General features: G+C 41.6%; 1 protein-coding gene across 6 annotated transcripts in view; it reads right to left on the minus strand.

The window, feature by feature from the left end:
• The window catches only part of KCNIP4 (potassium voltage-gated channel interacting protein 4), a 927,129-nt gene that overhangs the window by 165,426 nt on the left and 740,217 nt on the right, over positions 1 to 21,486 (minus strand). Inside the window, exon 1 of one of the 6 annotated variants that reach the window (XM_028506526.2) lies at positions 12,953 to 13,467. The exons of 4 other annotated variants lie outside the window; for them this stretch is intronic. In XM_028506526.2, coding sequence (XP_028362327.1) covers positions 12,953 to 13,064 — 112 coding nt within the window. In that variant the 5' untranslated portion in view covers positions 13,065 to 13,467. Of the gene's footprint in view, positions 1 to 12,952; positions 13,468 to 21,486 lie in introns of those variants that run through there. One more of the 6 variants, XM_036019314.1, reaches the window with a different exon arrangement.

The following is a 21,486-nucleotide window of genomic DNA, read 5'->3' on the forward strand; positions in this document are numbered from 1 at the left end:
ATTCATTAGAGAGTTTCTGTGGGCAGGTCATTCATAACCACAAGTTTATTGACATATAAAGCTGTTCGTGTCACTTAATTCTAATCAAATGGATGTCTGAAAAAGTACTTGACTCCAAATATGCTATCTTAGTTTTAGTAATCCAAGGACGTTAGAGTATTTCTTTACCTATCCTAGAATTTAGAAAAAAGATTTAGTGCTTATGTGGAGGGTTAAGTGGAAACAACAGAAGCTCTAGCTTTTGAAGTCTCTAGCCAATTTCCATTCTACTATTCATTTGCTCATAAACAAGACAAGTCATGTAGCCCCTTTGAACAAGTTTTCTCACTTATAAAAGTGGATGTAGAAAATACCTATGGATTATCTGAGATGTGGCAGAACCCAACCTTGTAAAAGTTGCAACATAAAATATTCAGAATCAGCATTAAAAAATTGAGTTTTTGGCAGCTCTGTTCATAATGTTTGAAATCCTTTCTACCAGGATTTATGTAAGAAGAGGGGGGACTGAAGTCTTCATTAGAAAATTTAAGTTAAAATATGATGTGTGCCTTGTCTCCGAGTTATTCTCTCTCAAAATCACTCTATAAATGTGAAGATCTATGAAAACCTATGAAGTTGGCATTAAGATGATCTCTATCTGATGCGTGAGACAATTAAAGTTCAGAGAGTTTTGGTGATTTGCACAGGACACACAGCCAGAATGATTCAGGGTCCAGATTTGATATTTTTTGTCCATTTTCAAGGCTCGGCATCTCCTAACCTGAGTGATGTTCCATGTCTACAGTCAAGCTCTATCATGAGTTAATGAAGGGACTTTGTGTGATTCATTCCTTAACGTGACCTGTGATATGAGAGAGTTTACCTGGGTAGGCTTTCACATCTTCCTATTCAAAATACCTATGGTTCTTCATTCCAGACCTTGTCACATGAACCAGATACACCAGACTTTTACTTGAGATGTGCATGGCCATGCCTGTAAAAAGAGACGTTACTCTCTCTCCCTGCTGTTTAAATTCACTGAAGTGAAATGCAACTATTAATAAGGTTCAGGAAGTTTGGGTGTGTACAGCAATGGTTTTATGCATGACAACTTTTCTCCTAAATCCACAAGGACCAAACAGTTACTTCATCTAGTGAAAGACTATGTCATCTGTTCTCTGTCCATAAAAACCTGGTGCCCACTAAGCACCATTCTTGGTGGTTGAGATGGGTGTGATGACCCATGAAAGGCTGAGACCATTTCGTGGAGGGAGTGCATTCTGACCCGCACGAGAACAGAACAGGAAGACCGTGTTCAGGCTACAATGTGGATTTCACGTCTGCACAAAATTAGGATTCCTAAGGTTGGTTTAAAAGACTTTAGCAGTCCTGCGCTAAGACATGGTTTCTTAACACTGAGCTTGCCAACATGGTCTTTGGTGTCCACCTTCAAAATGTCCCCTAATAGCACATCGTGACAGTGCAATAAGCACAAACCACTTGGCACTCCAGCTTTCAGGGGAGCAGCAAATGTGCGTGACCCTTTGGAGAGAAAAGTGACCTCGCATTTACACCGAGGGACTTGAAACAGTTAATTCTCTTATTCCATTAATTCTTCTTCTAAGACCCTATCTTAAGGACATAATTCTAAATCTATAAGACTTTACCCACAGAGATTTTATTACAGAATTTTTCAAGTACTAAAAAAATGCAAATAACTTATATGCCCTAGAGTCAGGATAACTAAATTATAACACAATTTACAGAATATAACATAGGCATTAAAGTGTTTTTGAAGGATCTGTAATCTAATATAAAAATACTTATACCCTAATATTGAACTTAAAGCAAAATAAATTTCATGATACACACAGCATTAGTAAGTTTAAAGAAACAAATCTAAATGTGGAAAAAACTGAAAGTATGTATTTAAATAAAAATATTACTAGTGTTTATTCTAAAAAATATTACTAGTGGTTATTGTTTGAATGGTGAAACTAGGGGTACTTTCTGCATATTTTTTTTCTATATTTATATACTTTCCATAATGATTATTTATTACTTTTGTCATAAAAAACATAACCTATTTCCAATATTCAGTTTTGGTTTTCAAGGATTTCCAATAATGCTAGGTTGTTTTCACACTTCAACTCCATTCAATGATTTATGAATATATGTACCTAAAAAAGGTTTTCCAACCATGCTTGACCATACTTCAATCCATTGGTTCTCAATGTGGAGGCAGGTGATTCTGCCTGCGCTCCTCCCCCTTGGGATATTCAGCAGCACCTGAAGGCAACGTTGGTTGCCACAATTTGGGTGAAGGAGCTACTGGCATTTGCTAGGTAGCATCCCAGGATACTGCCAATCACTCTATAAGGCAGAGGGCAACACTCACAAAAGAATAATGATCTCACTCAATAGTGCTGAGGTTGAGAAACTGACTAAAACGTGTTTTAAAAGCATATCAATTCAAAATTTCCATGGAAACTCTGAGCTGTTTAGTACCAGGACCTCTGAATAGACATGCCTAACAGTTACCTACCCATCCATCCGCTCATTCCCACAGGGCACAGGAGACATAGAGATGAGTGCCCTGCCTATGGGGTGCTGGAAGTTTCGCGAAAGAGACAGACACAGAAATCAAAAACTTAATGTAGTTTGAAGTGCAAAGACTGAGTGCTTTGGGATAATAGCAATGGGCACTTAAGCCAACGAGGTGGTTCAAGGGAAGCTTTCTGGAACAGATGGATCCTGAGCTGAGCTGAAAAGATAATAAGGAGTTAATCAGGTGAAGACCAATGGGATTTGTATTTTAGGAAAGGGAGCATTGGTACTGAGAGCAAAGGCATGAGGCATGAAAAAACACGGGGAGCTTGGGAAAGGACGACGGGACTGCGCTGGAGCACCAGACGGGCACAGGAGAGTGTGGGGAAAGAAAGCGAGGCCTCAGGACCAGAGCTGTGCTCACTGAGGGAGACCAGAAATGCTTCTCAGAGAAGGAACAGTACAAACTAAGAGCTGAAGGTGAAAAAGATGTCTCCAGGCATCTGAGGAAGGGGTGGAATTCTGGAAGAGAGAACAGTATATGCAACAGAATGGTAGCTGGAGGCAGCATGGGGTCTTAGGGACTTGAAGTTGGGCAGAGGAGGAGCAAGGAGATGTGACCAGACATGGGTTGGACAGGTAGGCACTGGTCAGGTCTCCATCCACTGTATCACATGCAGGGACAAGGAAGTTCTGTTTTGTAAGTGATACAGAAGAATCTTGAACGTGAGCTCAGTCCTCATGTTTTAAGAAAGTTCTCTTGTAACACTATGAAGGCAGATTGGATGGATATAGGAGTCAAATAAGACAAATATACTGATGCAAATGGACAATCCATCAAAGTTGCAGCTGACATAGCCACTGATAAGTATTTGTTGAGCCTCTGGGATACACTTTGTACTGCTCTGGACACTGTGGGAATATAAGGAAAATTTACTCTGTATGGAAGTACAGTGGTTCCTTATTTGTAGCTGAGAAGAAAATGAAGTAACACAAATGAAGTGATTTGGGGGAGACCGCATGAAGGTTTATTATTATCAAGTGCTATATTATCGTACAACATATTTCAGGACTCAGCGAAGTAAGATCAGAGAAGAAAAGCAATATTATAGAAGAGAGGGTAAGTTTCGATCTGAGCTGAAATGGGAAAATATGAGTGGCATTTGGGTAAGAAAAGGCATTGGCGGGGGAGGAAGAGAGTAATGTGAGCCAGGAGTTAGAAACTGGGATCCACATGACATATCCTGGAAAACGCGAAACTAGGTTTTATCAAGCATCAGTGTTTCCCAAGGACGCATGACGTTGAGTGCTAATGTATCACCGAGATTCAGCTCGAAGGTCATCTTAACGAGCAATTGTCTGATGCTCCTCCCACTTCTAAATAGGAGTGGTCAGTGTCTGTTTTACATCCTTCTAATCCTTGCACAGATGAGAAACCAGGGCTATTTACTAAACCAACTTGTTTGCACATTTATTTGTATGTAAGGCCCTCTTAGCCAACACTATGCATTTAAGCTCCCAATTACTAGCACAGTGGGTACACAAACTTTTCTCAGTGGACGATTGCATGAATGACCATGTTTACTGACAGGTACAACGGATGTGAAGATCAATGACAGAAATAACACTGGCGCTATAAGAAATACCCAATATTTGCTGAACCTGTACGCCAGACATTGTGCTAAGCATGACTTGAACAAGTAATGCTTAATTTACTTCTCGTTATAATCTTACCAAGTAAGTACTGTCATTGTCCCCGTTTTGTATATGAGAGAACTGAAGTTCAGCATGGCTATGTACCTTTGTCCAAAACCATGTGGCCTGTATAAAGCAGAACAGTTATCTGACTTCAGACCTGCCTCACTTCCAAGAACATTAACTTCCCCACTATTTATATATCTTTCATTTTCAGGAGAACACAAAAGGCTCAGTGTAATATAATACTCTGAGGACCAGTTTGCTTTGAACAGTTGAAATGTGTCCTTAACACACCCACTAGATAATGGTTTATAACCTTAATGAAAAGAGGATATGATTCCATCTTGTCTGAGAGGCAGTAAAACCTAAAATGAAAATCGATGGCAGGATGACCCAAATCACTCTGCCTAGCCCTAGCACTACTCACTGTATGACAAAATCCTGTGGACAGCTCAGTGCATATAACAACCCTCTCAACTGGCCTAGACATGTGGGATTAGGGAAAGGAAAGACACTTTATTGAACAAACACATGCTTGGTAATTCAAATCACTTGCTAATTGAGCAGATAATTCCATCAACCCCAAAGGACGCACTAGACCTTCATCTGCTCAGGGAGACCGAGGGCTCAAAAAAAAAAAAATCTAAATAAGTTTCCCAAAGGCAGTATGTCGCCAACCAGGGGCCTCTTCTTAATGGGTTTCTTTATTGCCAAGTCTAATACAGGGGTTGGCAAGTTATAGCAATAGACCAAGTCTAGCCTGCTGCCTGTTTTTGTATGATCTTTGAGCTAAGCATTATTTCACATTTACAATGATTAAAAAATAATATTTAGTGACACATGAAAATGGCATGAGATTTATATTTAAGTATCCACAAATCATTATCAGAACATAGCTGCACTCATTCGTTTGTGTACCTGTTGTGCCGCAACAACAGAATGGAGTCTTGACTACAAACTACGTGGCCCACAAGCCTAAAATGCTTACTGTAGAACAAGTTCGATCATTAGAATAAAGTTCCGCAGGGGCCAAAGAGCTCAGTGAAGAACACATTGCAAACACCACGGGTTTGGCCTTTCAGACTTATTATCTAACTCAGTGGTTCTCAAATGGTGGTCTGTGCATCAGCAGCAGCAGACAAACGAGAGAAATTATTAGAAATGCAAATTCTCAGACCTTCGCCTAGATGCACTGAATCAGCAACTCCTCGGATGGAGCCCATCAATCTGTGTTCTAACGAGTCTTCCAGGTGATGCTGACACCAGGTAAAGCTTGAGAAACACTGATAGAACTCAAAGAATTTGAGCATGTTTTCCTATCCTGACATGATCACAAGAAACAAAAGTATTGGCTCCTGTTCATATTCCAAGCACTGAGCCAGATATTTCACTCATACTTTTGTATTCCATATAACAGTCTTGAAAGGTTGGGTTTATTAGCCTTAATGTACAGAAAAAGAAGCTCAAGCTCAGGAAGGTTAAGTAACTTTTTTGAAGTTGAAGATCAGGGTTTACACTCAGATTTGTCTGCTGTGTGGTCTGTGGACCTGCCCCTCACCTTACTCCTCCCTCTTCCTCACCATGTGTGAGGACAAAGCAGCTTCTGACATCCTGAGGGAGATGCGCAGGCTTATCAGCTAAGCCTCAGCACTCTCTTATTGAATATAAGCAATTTTACAAAATACCAACATCAGACAAGATGACTCTACCTATGATTGATCAAGACAAAAACAATGCCATAAAAACATAACCTTTGTTTAAACCACAAAAATAACCAAATAGTCCACATCTTGGCTAATATAGCTTGCTTCCTTGTTAATTACAGCTTTAGCTTCTGCCTAGTATTCACTACTTATAGATACCATTTAAGATGCCAAGTCATAGAATGTTCCTGGCTTTTTGACGCATCTACTCCAGATCAAAGCTCTACTTCCTAAATCATAAATTCCCCAGCACAAGCTCAAGTCCCACAAATTCTTTCTAACACCCTTTTACTGAGATGCCCTACAGGTCTCCATGGTGTGTATGCTCCCTCTCTTCAAAGAGTAACAAAGACAAATGGTTCAAAAATAGGTATGTTCCTGGTGGCCTTTGGCTGGAGGTCATTGAAATGTACAAGCCAATGAATGTACACTCATCCCTCCTCCCTCGTAAGATTCCAGCTCCCTGCTTCCAGCTGGGTTGGAGATTGGGCTCCCAAAGTAAGCAAAACTGAAAAGAAGGGTCCCCAAACCGGTCAGTACCAAACACATTGGCAGGGCCAGAGCAGAAACTTGATATCTTAAGCTGATTAATGGGCTCTGTAGAATCAACCTGATTACAAACAACGACTTCAGAAAACTGCTGCGTTATTAAAAATTACAGTCTAAATTTTGATTTTTAGCTCCCAGTTTTTACCTGTTAAAGTGTTTTGATCCTTCAACTCCTCGGATTTCAACGGTCACCATCTCCACCCAACCTTCCCTGACGTCTTCCTACTGGATGGATGGGTTGGCTCTTCTCTCTAGTTTTCTGAAGGCCTTGCTTCCGCTCACCAGACACTTTAAGTCTTGTCTTAGTTATTCAGGAGCTGTTTGGTCTCTCACTACTTTGAAACTTCTTAATGACAGTAAAATACCCTCCTGTCCACCGTTCCTCTTCATAGAGCGGGAGCGTAATACATATTCTTTCAGTTTTAGTCAGACACCTAAGGGTCTTTTTTCCTAGTTATGAAATGGAAAGAGCTATTTTCCCAGCCAAATTGGAGTCCATTTAAAGCTGGGCTTTTTCATCTCACCGCGGGATGTCTCGTTCGAAATTGTTTCCCAGGGCCATGGGGTTCTAATGAACAGCTGCCCCTAATACCTTTGGAGTGTGGGTATCTCTAATTTTGATGTGAAATCTTACCAGTGGAAAAAAATAGTAAAAGATCATAATCCACTAATCGACAGTTCCAGGCCACTGTGGAAACTTGAAAGAGGTACAGGAGTCCCTTAATTATGTAGCTCCAGTACAAATGCACTGGCTCTCTCACCGAATGAGGGTAAATGATGCTCATGCCATAGTTTTTCGAGTGTCTTCTGCACACCAAACGCTGTGCTAGACAATGGGGATAATTATGTGATCAAGGAGAAGGAATAAAACTGTACCAATTCCCCTTTACCAACTTTATTGGCTCTGTGTCCTTATGCAGAACTTGCACAAGTGCCTTTCTGTCGCCTGAATTCAATAAACTTCTCTTCATCCATAAAAACCCAGCTAAGCGGGCTGGGAACCAAAGTGTCCCAGGTTCGATTCCCAGCCAGGGTACATGCCTGGGTTGCAGGCCATAACCCCCAGAAACCGCACATTGATGTTTCTCTCTCCCTCTCTCTCTCTCTCTCTCTCTCTCTCTCTCTCTCTCTCTCTCTCTCCCTCCCTTCCCTCTCTAAAAATAAATAAATAAAATCTTAAAAAAAAAAACGGCTTAGGAGCCACCTCCTCCAGAGAGTCATCTCTGATCACTTCTATCTCTTCCTCTTGGACTCAGTAGTGTTTCATTTTTTCTTTTATATCTTAGCCTGACTTGTATCTATCTACCCACTAAAATGTATTGCAGTTTCTTTGTTTATATTCCCCATCTCCATTTACAACTGGGAGTTCCTTGAGCGTAGTGACTATCTTTAATGCATCTTTGTATCCTGGGCCTAGCAGAGAGCCCAGAAAATTTCATATAATAAAAAAACCCTACTTTTAAAGACAAGCCATTGATAAAACACAAATAGCCAAGTATTGGGAATTATTGAAGCTGGACGACAGGTACACAGAAGCTCCTTATGCTATTTGCTACACTTTTCATGCATATAGTTTTCCAAAATAAAGAGTTCAGAATAATTAGGGACTTGGTAAGAAGTGAGATACACCCACCAGAATTTCATAGTTCCCACCTTAAATGGAGCTTTTGTATCTATAGCTACAACCTCGGTGTGTCCCACATTTCTTTCTTTTCTCATGAGAAATATATTTAAAGCCAAACATGTTGCTCTGAAATGAAATACAATTATGCCATGTTAGAACAGGTACAGACCAAGGATATTATGTCAAACATGAATTTATGGAAAAGCTAGAAATTGACCACTTACACTAAGTATTTTACTGAGGATGGCACTTTATGGATTTTTGCCCCTGTTGTCTCTCAGGTGAACTGTTCCATAAGCATAACTGGAGCCTCTGCTTCCATCCTCTTGCCTCTGAACTCGTCTCCACATGCTCCCAGGCCGACCCTCCTAAAACGCTTGTCTGCATCCCAAGTGGGTGCTTCGGCCACACCTCCCATTTCAACACTCCCACTCCCACGTGCCACAAGCCACCGCCCTGATTCACGGAAGCCACCTCCTGCCAGTGCTTCGGGTCACAATCCAAGCTCTTTGCTTAGGCTGAAATCTTTTCTCCCCGTGCTCCCATTTGGGGAAGTTTCCACCCACTGCGAGGTCCTATGTGACCGCCTGTTCCCCAGGAAGCCTTCCCTTGAGCCCTTTCCAGAATGCACCACTCCGTCTGCCCTCTACATGCCACTTCTCAGGCTTATGCCAAGCACGTATCCCTTCTGTCTGTTTGGTAACTGGCCTCCCTGACTAGAAGGAAAGCTTGGTGAGGGCACATTCCTTTGCAACGCTCTCGGTCAGTGCCTGCCAGAGAACTCTGCACATACTGTGTTTTGCCATGTACAATGCACTCCCATGTTTTTGGTTTAAACTTTCAGGAAGAAAACTTTCATTGTAATTTTGTAATTCAATTATTTATTTATTTATTTTTAATTTATTTCTATTTAGAAACAAAACTGAATATCATATTCTAGGGTATTATTTTGTATATGGATATCATTATCATTTTCTAGAGTTACACTGTTAACACATAAAAATAAATAAAAGAATTAAAAATATTTATATATCCCTGGCTGGTGTGGCTCAGTGGATTGAGCACCAGACTCTGAACCAAAGGGTCACGAGTTTGATTCTCAGTCAGGGCACAGGGCTGGGTTGCGAGCCAGGTCCCCAGGAGGGGGTGCGTGAGAGGCAACCGCACACTGATATTTCTCTCCCTCTCTTTCTCCTTCCCTTCCTCTCTCTGTAAAGATAAACAAATAAAATCTAAAAAAAAAACATTTATATAGATACAGAATTAGTACTACCCATGTATAATGTACATCCTTATTTTTCCCTGAAAAATATGGGCAAAAAAGTGCACATTATACATGGGAAAATATGGTATTTAGAATTCAGTAAGACATATAGTTCATGCTAAACTTTGAAATAATGAGATTAATCTGGTGAGTATTCTTCCTATTCTCCTTATGAATAAATGGATGTGTTTAAAACGTCTAATCATTGTATTAAAATCCCATTAGTCATTTTAATCCTTTCTGTAAATTGCTTTTGCTTCTTAAACCTTGAATTTCAATTGAAAGAGAATTATTTTATAAAAAGGGCTTTATCAAAATTGGAATCTAATTTAAGTAAGAGCACAAGTGTTTCTCTTAACTCTTTTCTCTCCATAGCTAATTCTCACCACAATTGTAGATGACAATACTTAGGTAACAGTGCTTTATCCCAACACTAACGTGGACCCTCTCATTCCAATAGGTTCAGAAGCATTTTCTAAATTAATCTATGCATGGAGTCACACTGTAGAAAATACTCCACAGTAGTACCAGTGGAGAATCATTGATTGCTTCATGAGAACAGTATACAAGTTGAATGTTGCCTCAGAGAAGCACAGATTTCTGCTCTGGACCTCATCATCCTCACTTCTCCCCCTCACAGGAATGGCTAATTTCCTGGCTTTATTCTGACCATATTCTGTAGGCAGTGTAGTGTCAGTGAAAAGTTTAGTAATCCACATTGTGATGGCTCTTATTGGTCATTTTATCATTTTCAGGTAGAAAGGATGAAGGACTTGGTAATCTAATGTTTTGCGCCTTGCTCTTTAACTGCCTCTTTTCTTGTTCCTCTACCTGCCTGGTGATCACAAAGTCTAAGTGACATCATCTGAGAAAACACAGACAGGGACCTAGCCAGAATTTCCATGATCTTATTGGTCTCGCTACTGGATTCTACTTGGACTGGCCATTCATTGGTATTAACCATGAGTCACAGGTAGTCAAAATTCAGTGCACCTTAGAGAAAAGGTAGTCAGAAGACCACTTGGTTTGTCTTTGTCCTAACCCCGTCTCTATGACAACAGCTGGTGGCCTGGCTTGGCCTGATTATATGCCATCCTTGGCGACCTCACTTGGGTTGGGATGAAAGACTTGTAGAAGTTAAGTGTCTATTAGGTAGTATTACTTCCTATCACTGTATTTTCTTCACATATTTCATAGGGTGTTGTTAGTGGACAGTTCAGGAATTCAGAAACTCACTAAATTTTCTGTGTGTGTTCTCATTAATCCTCTTTCTCCATATCAGAGAAGAGGAACAAATAAAAAGAGTGTTGTAGTAGGAACAGCACATACGATTCAGCAGCCCTTGGTTCTGGTCCTGTCTCTGCCCTGAGTTCGTTTGCCTTCTGATAGACCACTTAACCTATCTAGGCAGCAGTCATCTCCAAAGTCCAATGAGAAGGATGGACTAGACCACCATGTTCTAACAGGTACTTCAGAACCAAAAAGGACTCATTTGTCAAGCAAATATATATAGGTTATACCTCCAGTATTGTATAACCTGCATCTTTGTATTTTAGTATGATCAAGGATTATACATTGAATCCAGTTTACCTAGCTTTCTGCACATTTTACATAATACCTATAAATATGTAGGTACATCTATAAATATATGTGTGTGTGTATACTGAAATATAGGCTTATATATGAATATGGATATTATTTGGGTATGAATATGGATATCCAGCCCAAGAAAGATGTTTCAGACTAGCTAAAAATTCTATGATTCTAGTTGGAGAAGTCTACTTCTCCTGTTGTTGGAAATCACATTGGAAGTTTTCATCTGAAAACCTTCAACTCTAGGTGACATAAAACAAGACCTAAAGAGTAAAAGCTGAGTCAATAGCATGAGTCTTAAACTTAGGACATTTGACTGTAAGTGTCCACATCACCAACGTTGGCAATAAAGAGCTGTGTGCTATCCTACATGAAAGCTAACTTCCACAAATCCCCCCATGGAGGTTCCCTTTCCAGACCACTTCATCAACTTGAGTACAGTGCAATAAAGTTGGGGGCCGTGACTCAACCGAGTCCAGAGGGCAAAAACTAATATGGTGACAAAATCAAACAGAAGCAAATTACCCCACTCATAGAAATTGAAGTTATTGTATCTGTATTTTATTATGACACCAACACTAGTGTACTAAGGCAGGAACCTCAAAATAATGCAGAGGATTGTCTAGCACTTGGAGAAGCTGATTATGCATTGCTCTCTTCTAGGAAGTAAATAAAACTACCGTGTAATGTGAGAAAAGGAAGAAACTAACTTCCAAGGCTTTATTTAATCCCATTACAATATTATTCTCACGTATGCCTAAACAGAATTTGTCAGAGATTACTTAAAAGAAGGCATGAAAATTACATGACAGCTCCTTATTTTCTTCTACTGGGCTAAACAATTAACACCTAAGGAGCCCACTTTGTAGCATCAAAGGACTTTCCGTAGACAAGACACATTGATCATTACTAACATGTTGCCAGAAACAACTTGTATACCAGATGTGGTTTGAGATGATGTCATGTTAGCTATCAGGTCTCAGTTAGAAAGACTATATAGCACAGGTGGGCTTAAATATTTCCATCAACTTCCAACATGACAGACTAGAGAAGTAAATATTCATTAAAAAACTCGGCAATGAAAGATCACTTCCTTCCTAGGAGGGAACATTAGAAAGTGTCTCAGGAACTCCACTCTTTCACTTGAGAAAAAAGGAAACCTTGGATGTGAAATTGACATTAAATGATAGAAATTGAAATGATTCAAAGCATGTTACTTCAGTAGAAAAATTATTTCATAAAAAAATGTGTGTGTATACACACACACATTGTTAAAGCAAAGTTAGTCAACATTTTTTTCTCTTTTCTCTTTAAAGAATAAAAGTCATTTAGGTAGTAAAGTTAATATTAGGTGGATAAAATATTTATTGGTAGCAACAGTGTTGTCTTCTGTGTATTATTTGTTCCCAGAAAAATGAGCAAAGTGGCTCACTGGGAAATAGAAATGAAATACTTTTGCAGGTTAAGCATCCAAAATACATTTTTGCTAAGCACCCAGTAACTCAACTTTAAGTCAAAAGCTTACCCATTTTATATCATCACCAGCCACCCAGCTCCACCCCCATACCTCCTAACTAATGAGGCACACACAGGTATTTCACTCACAAATCAGGGCACTGCTCCAGATGACGGACTTACTAATGACATTTAAGGAGTGGTAGCCAACATGAACTTGACAACCAAAACCCAACCTGTATTATCACCCCACAGGAAAGAATCCTCACTTCCCACCTTGGACATATATTTAACCCATAACATCACCACCCTAAACACCAACAGGTTTCAAATAGAAAGATAATGATGCAAAACCCCTTCCCTCCCAACGTCCAATATCTGGGTAAACAGAAACGAACCGTCTGTTACTAGGCTGCTCCGTGGCAAGCATGCATATTTTAAAACTTTCACATTGGCTATTAAGCCTCAACTTCTGCGGCGCCTGTATCCAGCTCTGAGCCAGACCTGACCAACGGCACACACTGGGAGCGACCACTTTACCTTCGGAAAAATCAATCAGTCCCAGCAAATGAAGCAGCTTCAGAGATGCACATATAATCACAACAATACCCACTGTTTGCAGTCCTTCGGACTCCCACTCGAGAGTCAACATCCTTCAGGAGGGCAGAGCATCCCAGCCTCTGGACCCCTTTGGAGTGGAGAGAGTTAACGTGAGAATCCCAGCAATATCTGGCTTGGAACAAAGACTCCTGAGGGGGGAAAGGGAGCCGCTCCTCTCAGAAGCGCAGGGCCAGGCAGCAGCCGCCCGGGGTGAGGACTGAGCTGGGCTGAGGTCCAGCCTCTCATGCTGATGTTGGCATTTGCCTGCTGGGGTCCCCCAACCCGCGGCGCGCGCTGGGCTGAGGACTCGGTGCTGCTGCAGCCAGTGAGTACTTGGACTTCAGAGCTGCGAAAGAGACATCTGTTGGAGAGCTGGAGACTTTGCTGTGCGGGTGGAGAGGAGGGACACTCCCAGGAAACTTGCCCCGGGGAGAGCACGGTGGCACTCCACGCTGAATAAGCGACACGGGGCTGCGCGGGGCTCTCTGTGCTCTAGTTTGCTGCCTGGGAAGCTTGCGTGTTTCCCCCCCCCCCCCCCCCCCCCCCCCTTTTTTTTTGCCTGAGCAGCTGCTCTCTCTTCCCAGAGCTTGCACTGTGAGAGCTCAGCACCCCTCTTGGGATGCTAGAAAATCATCCATTTCAGTGACTGGTGACTATAGCCCCTTTCCAAAAGCCCCCAGGGAAGCCAGTAGTCAGCTTTAGGGAGAAAAGTGCAGGAGCAAAAATTCCGTGATTCAGCCTCTTTGGTCACGGAACAGCATCCACAATGCCCCCCACCTGCTACTCCCCTGGGACTGTTCTGGTCCAGGCTGACACGTGGGGAATTGATTTAGTCCTTATGTTTACAAACATGCATGGATGGAGGGTGGGGCAGAGGAGAACCCCTGTAAGAACACTGATGTTAAGGAACTGCCCCCTGAAAGGTGAGGACCACTAGCATCCTTGGAAGTCTTGCTTCAGTCTGTCTCCAAAGCGAAGTTTCACCAACTTCCCTGCTGATAAAAATCACCCCAGGCGCTTGTTGAAAACACTCAAGAGTCTGATTCAGAAGATCAGGGAGTTTGTGTTCCTGAAACCAGAAACTAGGTGACTCTCATCAGGGAGGCGTGGGCTGTGCTGTCCCAAAGGATCCCATGGGGTATTTGACACCAAACTAGGCAAGCAGCTCAGGCACGGGATGGACTCTGGGCTGTGCCCAGGACCACGCTGGGCTGTGCCCAGGACCACGCTGGCTTCACCATGCTGCCTGTGACCTCCACTCCTCTGATGCCCAGCCCCACAGTAGTGCTGAAGAGAGTTAGGGTGCACACGGGCATCTTGCATGCGAAGGACTGTTAGCCCCTGGAACTGACAAACACGGGGCTTCTGAGGAATATCTTAGACACGGGGGAGGGGCATTTCTGTTTTGTTTTATTTTTACTTTTCTTCTTGTGTAATTTTCTGCAAGACACCCTCTCGGAAAATAGTTTTTATTCTGTGAAGATGCAATTATACTATTGTGCTTGAATGCTTTCTTTAAATTTCTCCACTTAAAGGGAATCCTGGGAATTCAATGTGTTCATAATAATAAGTATTTACTGAGAATTGACTATGTGCCTAGTCAAATCACTAGTATTATAGTGATTTATCGACAATTAACTCACCCCCACAGCTCACTTTATAGAAGAAACGGAAGAATAGAGAAGTTAATTTACTTGCCAAAGCTGGGGGCATAGCACTTAATAGACAATAAGTATCTACTCATCCATTCAGTTCTTCATTAACATTTATTAAGCTACTACTATGAGCTAAGAATGGTCCAAAATGATGAAATAGCAAACGATGCCCAAACCTACACCTCGGGGACTTGCAGGTTAACAGAGGCAGGCGTAAAATTGAATGCAGTCAATACATGCACCAGCTCTTGAAGACACGGTTCTATAGAGAAGACCGGAAACACAAGAAGGGAAAACCAGCTCTCCTTGGAGAAAGGTGAGTGGTAGTAACAGGACAAAGACTTTCAGGAGGAGGTCCCCATCACCAATGGAGGCTTTCGTCATCCTTAGAAGTTGTACATCACACACAAGCTTTGAGTTAGTCACTCATATCAACCAAGGTGGCTGCCAGTCAGCCATGGCATTTTGGGTTAAGAAGGAAGTGACGTAAGTCACACTAGACGCATCTGGTAGGGAGACACACCTAAGATATCTACATGCATGACCAGAACAGTGTCTGCAGAGCAAGACCACTCAGAGGTAGGCTCCTGGGGAAATTCCCCACTTGCCATCATGAGTGCCAAGGCACTTACCCATCAAAAGACCCAGAAGGGTGGAGTGCCCTACTCTCAAGTGTTAAAACTGAGGCAGGCTCCAGACCACTGCTGAGATGGCTGAGCTCCACGCACCAGGGTGCTGCTCAATGCCACGCTGATCTCCCTTGGCATTGGCCTCCGGAGGCTCTGCCCTGCTGGACTTAGGACTCTGTCTGCCCTGCTGCCCACCTGGCTCCAGAGATCCTTCCTCGTAAGATGCTTACAGTTCCCTTGCCTGCCATGCTATTTCAACCAGACCTGCAGACGACCAACACTCTGGGACTTGGGTTCATCATCTCCCAATTCTCTTGCGAGTTGTTGATACTGATTGTTTCTGAGTGATTAGTATTGTTATTCGGTTACCATGGATTTGGAGTGAATCTGCATTAATAAAAGCTGAGTGAAGCTGCATTATTAAAGTCCGAATGACTAGCATAGTAACCTCTGTTGGCTCCCTGCTATTTCTCAGTGCCCGTGTCACTTGTGGGACTGGGCACAGGCAGCTCAGCACTTTTGGGTCTTAAGGCCCGGCTCTGGTGACCTAAGTGGGGACTGAAGGCTGACTTATAGGAAAGACTATATTGCAAACACACGCTTGTGACAGTGACTGTGTGCTTCATGGGCCCTGACACTTCTCCTTGCTCCTGGGTCTAGTTCTTGTCTCTCCCCCATGAAGACTTCCTCATCGATCCCACCGATAGGCAGTTTTTCCTCCCTGGGCCCCAGGAATGCACTCAGGCCACCAATTGGGCTCTTATAATGGTGCATTTTATTTCCTATAATATGTTTAAGGAAGATGCGTTTCTATCAATCTGCTCAACCACTTGCCCATCTAATCATGTTGTTTACACTTATGTCAGCAAGCAAGTGAAGGGGACACAGTTCTCAGCAGTTGATGAGAAAATACGCCTTAAGTAACATTTCTCTGAAATTCCTGACAACGTAAAGCTATAGGAAGTCAAAGGTTTAAAAAGAAAATTACAAGAATTAATTAGGTCAAGTCAGCTGTAATGCCACTTTATTGTTAAATAAAAAAAAAAACAACAAAAAACAAAACTAAGGTACGGAATGAAGTGACTTGTCCAAGGTCACACACTAACATGTAATAGTTCTTGAATTCAAACATTCCTGTGTCTAATTCCCAAATTCATCCTTCCCTTTAATACCCCTCAGAAGATTTCAGCAAATATTTTTCATCTAATCTCTTGATTTACAAAGTTAAACTACGTGTTTTAAAATTGGCACACCCATTTTCCAGGAAAGAAATCCCAATAATTCTCACGTAAATACCCACAGATAAGATTTGGTTGGCTCTAGGCAGGACTTCCCTTCGGGACAACGGCATTCGTGTAGGACCCAGCAGCCGAGGTCTTGGCGGCTCAGCCTTTCCCTATCTGTCCAGGTCCCTTTACCACGACTGTTTTGAGCTCTTCCCGTTGCCTCCATTTCTAGGGTCTCCTGGCTCTCAAAGGATACCAGAGCTTTTTGCATGAATCTTGTAAGGTAATAGTGTCATCAAAGAGTTTCTGACAAATTTAAGGAAATCGGAGAGACCTGGGGAACAGTGTTTTCCTAGGGACATTTCAGAAAAGAAGGCTGCATATTATAGAAAAAAAAATCCAGATTACAGTTCTGTCACTTCGTTGCAGGAACTTGCAAGCCTCAGCCCCGTTGGCTGCATTAAAGTACGACCTGCTTTTCCTCCTCCTTCCAAAGACCACACCTTTCTTTACTCTGTAAGGCATGTCCAGCAGTTTTGTCTTTCAGGATAAGCTAGCATTTCCTGCCCACTTAACTCTAAGCCATGCTATGTACTTTACATGTATAAACTCATTTACTGCTGCTCCACACCAGAGTTACGTGTTATTATCCCTATTTCAAAACAGAAATAATAATAAATAAATAAAAACCAAAGGTCATTGAGATTAAATTACTTTTACAAAGTCGCATTCAATAAGGGGTGCAACCAGGGTTTACACCTGATTTACTCCCAAAATAATAGCTACTCACATTTAGGGAGAACTTATAAATGTCAGGCACTATTTTAAAATTTTTACACATATTCACTAACAAAGTTAAAAATGTTAAAGTTAGATGAATTTACCTATCTACATATTGTCTTTCAAAAATACAGATAGAAAAACAATGAGTATAGAAACTAGTTGTCAAATTTCAATTTAAGATTACTAGTTTATATTCATATAAACCTTTAGAGATCATTTAAAGATTAAATAATCCAATCTTTTTATTTGACTGATGCTTAAAAGAGGTACAAAGAAGAGAACTGACTTTTCAATCAAAGGGTCTGGGAAGCAAACAATGTTGGCCTGAGTCTCACAGTTCTTCATTGCTTCTGAATTATTAACTACAGGGGACATCAGAATGACACATTAAGAAATTAAAAAAATAATTTCTAAAAGAAACATTTTCTCCTTTCAGTCAATTGGAGTTACGAGAAGCAAGGCATCAATGTGGCTGGCATCATCTAGAAGGTTCCATTGAAAAAAGAAGTCTCATCTAGGTTTTGAAAAATAAATGAGAAGAGGATCGAGCAGGTAATGTGGACAAGGGTGGTGTGTGATGCTTAGTGCCTCTGCTAATTTTAGGGTTTTCTCCCCTTCTGGTGCCCTCTATTCTTGCCCTCTGGCCAACCCTTACTTCTCCCCTAAAGTGTATCACATCCTTCTGTCTTGGGGTCGCTCAACGATCTGGAAAGATCCCTGAATATTCTGCAGGCAAGCTTTCCACTCAAATGCGACAGGATTCAAGCCATCTCACTTAGCTTGGGGCTCGTACAGAAAGATTAGCAAATGCATTGGACCTCTTTAAAATATGCATATGGCTGTCCATTAAACAATTAAGACTTTCTTTTCTGGTTGGAGTGCCCTGTTGCATCCACGAAGTGCTGGTGATGGCGGGAGAACACCTTCCACTTCAAGAAACTTCCAGCAGCATTGCCCATGATGTATCCTGAAAAGAGTTCTTGTGTCTTTTCACGATCAAAGCAACGTGCGGTATGTAAACTTAATATAAACTAGCAGTCGATTATTTGGAAATACAGCTTGAAAAGTTTCATAAGGCCATAATCTTTTCCTATGAGTTATGATTTTTTTTTCCTGCTGCAATTTCCGTTTCCTGACCTTCCTAGTCTAAACAGACTGGATTCTTGGGTTCCCCAGTTGAACTTGAGAGACGTCTTTGGCTCTCCTGTCATGGCCCTTTCCATGTGCTCTCTCTATAAAAGTGTCTGCCACATACCACTGCACTGAGCTGCCCTTAGGACAGTGATTATGAAGGATAATAATAATAATAATAATGACTATCCTTTTCTTTGTTATATTATAATTAGGTTTACAATCATTTTAAGTTCGTGCTATGTGATAGACCGTGTATTGTATGCACTCCATAAATGATCTCATTGAATCATCACAGCTTCCCGAAAGGCTAAGTAGTATTTTTAATCCCTTTTACAGATGAAGGCACTGAAATGCAAAAGCTTAAGTAACTTGCACAACATTGTGGAAAGGATCAGAACAGGCCACTCCAAAATATTCCATTTGGGCATAAGGATTATGTTGAGCTGAAAGCAATTGAAAATCGGCAGGCATGGGGAGAGTGCTCTGCTCTCCCTTTTATCTAACTAAAAGTGGAGCATAAATTCCCCTTTGTGAAGCTGCCTCCTCAACCCCTCGCCCAGTGCCAGGAAGCAGAGACCGGCAACTCTTATCAGCAGAGAGGGAGAGCCAGCACGAAATAAGTCTGCATAAACACCCTTAACCGAAACAACACTTATCTTCCATTAGGTGCCCTCATATATTTCCTAGTCACTTCCCTGCAACTTATCATCGCTCGAAACTCAGACTCCCTTTCTTTTGTTAAAATGCTATATAAGCCCCAGAGTTCTTTGGATTTCACTTCTTTTCTGTGAACTTCAATGCACAGAAATATTAATAAAATTGTATAAGATCTCTCCAGGAGGTATCCAGCCATGTAATATGAGAGTAGAGACATTTATTGCAGAAGATACAAGGTACAATAAACATTGTACACAGGACAATGATGCCTCAGTCCCCTTCAAAGTAGGCACCTTGGGACCCCACACAGTTCTCCCAATCGCCATCAGCTGCCCCATTGTATTATCCTGAATCTTATTGATGGTTTGAAATCTCTTCCCTTTCAAAAGTGATTTTAGTTTTGGGAAAAGCCAGAAGTTGCTGGGGGCCAAGTCTGGGCTGTAGAGGGGCTGAGTCCCCTGGGTGATTTGATGTTTCACCAAAAAACTCTGCACGAGATGTGATGCCTGAGCAGGCATGCTGTCATGATGAAGCTGCCAATCACTACCTGCTCATAGCTGTGGCCTTCTGAAGCATCCGAATAGTTTCCGCAGAGGAATGTGCAAGCTTAACACAAAACTCAATACAGATTTGTTGATCTATTCACTCAGTCATTTTGAGTGCAATAGCCACACAGTACACATGCTCACTCAACGGCATATACCACCCCCACTGACTAGGACAGTGAAGTCGTCATTGTTCACACATGTGCATTCCAGTCCACTCTCCTTGGTTGCCAGGTTTATACTGATGTCTTGCAAACCATTCTCCTTATATTAACAATAACTTTTTCTGGACAGACCATATATATATATATATTTTTTTTTCTCCTGTTAATTTGACTTTTGTTAGTCTAATTTTCAGACCCAAGTTACTGAACATAAAAGGGAAGAGAAAATGTTTTTCCTCCTAGACAATTATATGCTAGATATCAGAGTTGGAATTTACCTCCAGAATTCTTGCTCAAGAGTCAATGTTCTTACCCGCCTGCGAGGGGGGGTGGTATGTGTAAAAATCAGTATTTTTGTCTTGTATTGTTTTTACAAGAGAAACACTATTAAACAAAGAGAAACAATATTTAAAATGTAAATTATACCTCAGAAAGTAGCATGCAGTGTGGCTTTAACTTCTACTGATATGTAAATGAAAATAGCAAGTTCTTTCTTGGATCAAGGTCAAGAAATGAGATAAGGTGAGGGAGAGGCTCTGGAGAGAAGTGAGAGGAAGCAGGAAAGTTGAAGGAAGGAGAGAAGAGAGGAAGAAAAAGGAGAGGGAGAAATGAGAGGCAGAAGAGACAGGCAATCCTTTGTGCCATCCACTAGTGACAGATTCAATAATACAAAGCAGAATTCAGCCTGTTTTCTGCCTGTGGGATTCTCAGAGACTGCCAGAGAAATGGTATCTAAAGCCGGATTTGACACGGCTACAGGAAGCAGATGAGCAAGTGGTTATTTCTCCTGAATTAGTCCCACCTCCCTGGTCCATCAGCCTCTGGGGTTCTTCTAACTAGACATGCAAAATAGCTCTTCGGCTCCACTTTTCTCAGCAGTACCTTCACGGGACCTTAGAAATGGAGCAGGTGGTTTTAAAAGCACGATAAATTGCATTTTCATGGATGGGGCACTAGCTCTATAGCTGGGTCTAGGGCCCTGCCTTCAATGTCTGTGCCTAGGCCCTCTGACACCTTCCTGCTTGTTTGGGATGGGCCCCTGCTTCCATAGATAGATCACGTCATCCGCTTGGTTCTCTTAGTTCGTAGACACAGGGTTCCCACAGAGGGCCCCTGGTATTTTCAGAGCTGCAGTCCCCCACTTCCTGTCTCACAGCAGTGCTTTGGGGATGAGAGCTCAACAGGTCTAGACTTAAGTGCATTCCAAATCTCCAAAGAGTCTGAATGATTATCTGGATCACGTTTTGTGTACAGAGTTGTAGGGGCTATGTGGAAAGAATATTTGTAGAGTTCTCAAGATGCCTCTCTGAAAACACTTCTAAAGCCCCCTTGTTCATTTGCTCTCTCTCTCTCTTTCTTTCTCTCTCCTTTCTCTTTTCTTGGGCACCAGACTCCAGAATTATTTTTAAGTTTAAATGATTCTCGATTTTAAAATTCATACACACACATAATTATCATAGGGATCATTTCTTCTGATCTCCAAAAAGAGAGGACCAAAGAGCTAGAAAGGGAATGATTTTTGAGAATTACATGTTTCCCAGCATATATAGTCCGTTGATGTTTTAGCCTGATTGACTCCTGCTGGGGATCACTTGTTTTCTGTCATTGCACTCATTACTGAAATGCTGTATCAGTTTCCCATTGCTGCTGTAACAGGTTAGTATAAAGTGCTTAAAACCAC

The sequence above is a fragment of the Phyllostomus discolor genome, chromosome 1 (genome assembly GCF_004126475.2).
Source record: "Phyllostomus discolor isolate MPI-MPIP mPhyDis1 chromosome 1, mPhyDis1.pri.v3, whole genome shotgun sequence".
Classification (NCBI taxonomy): domain Eukaryota; kingdom Metazoa; phylum Chordata; class Mammalia; order Chiroptera; family Phyllostomidae; genus Phyllostomus; species Phyllostomus discolor.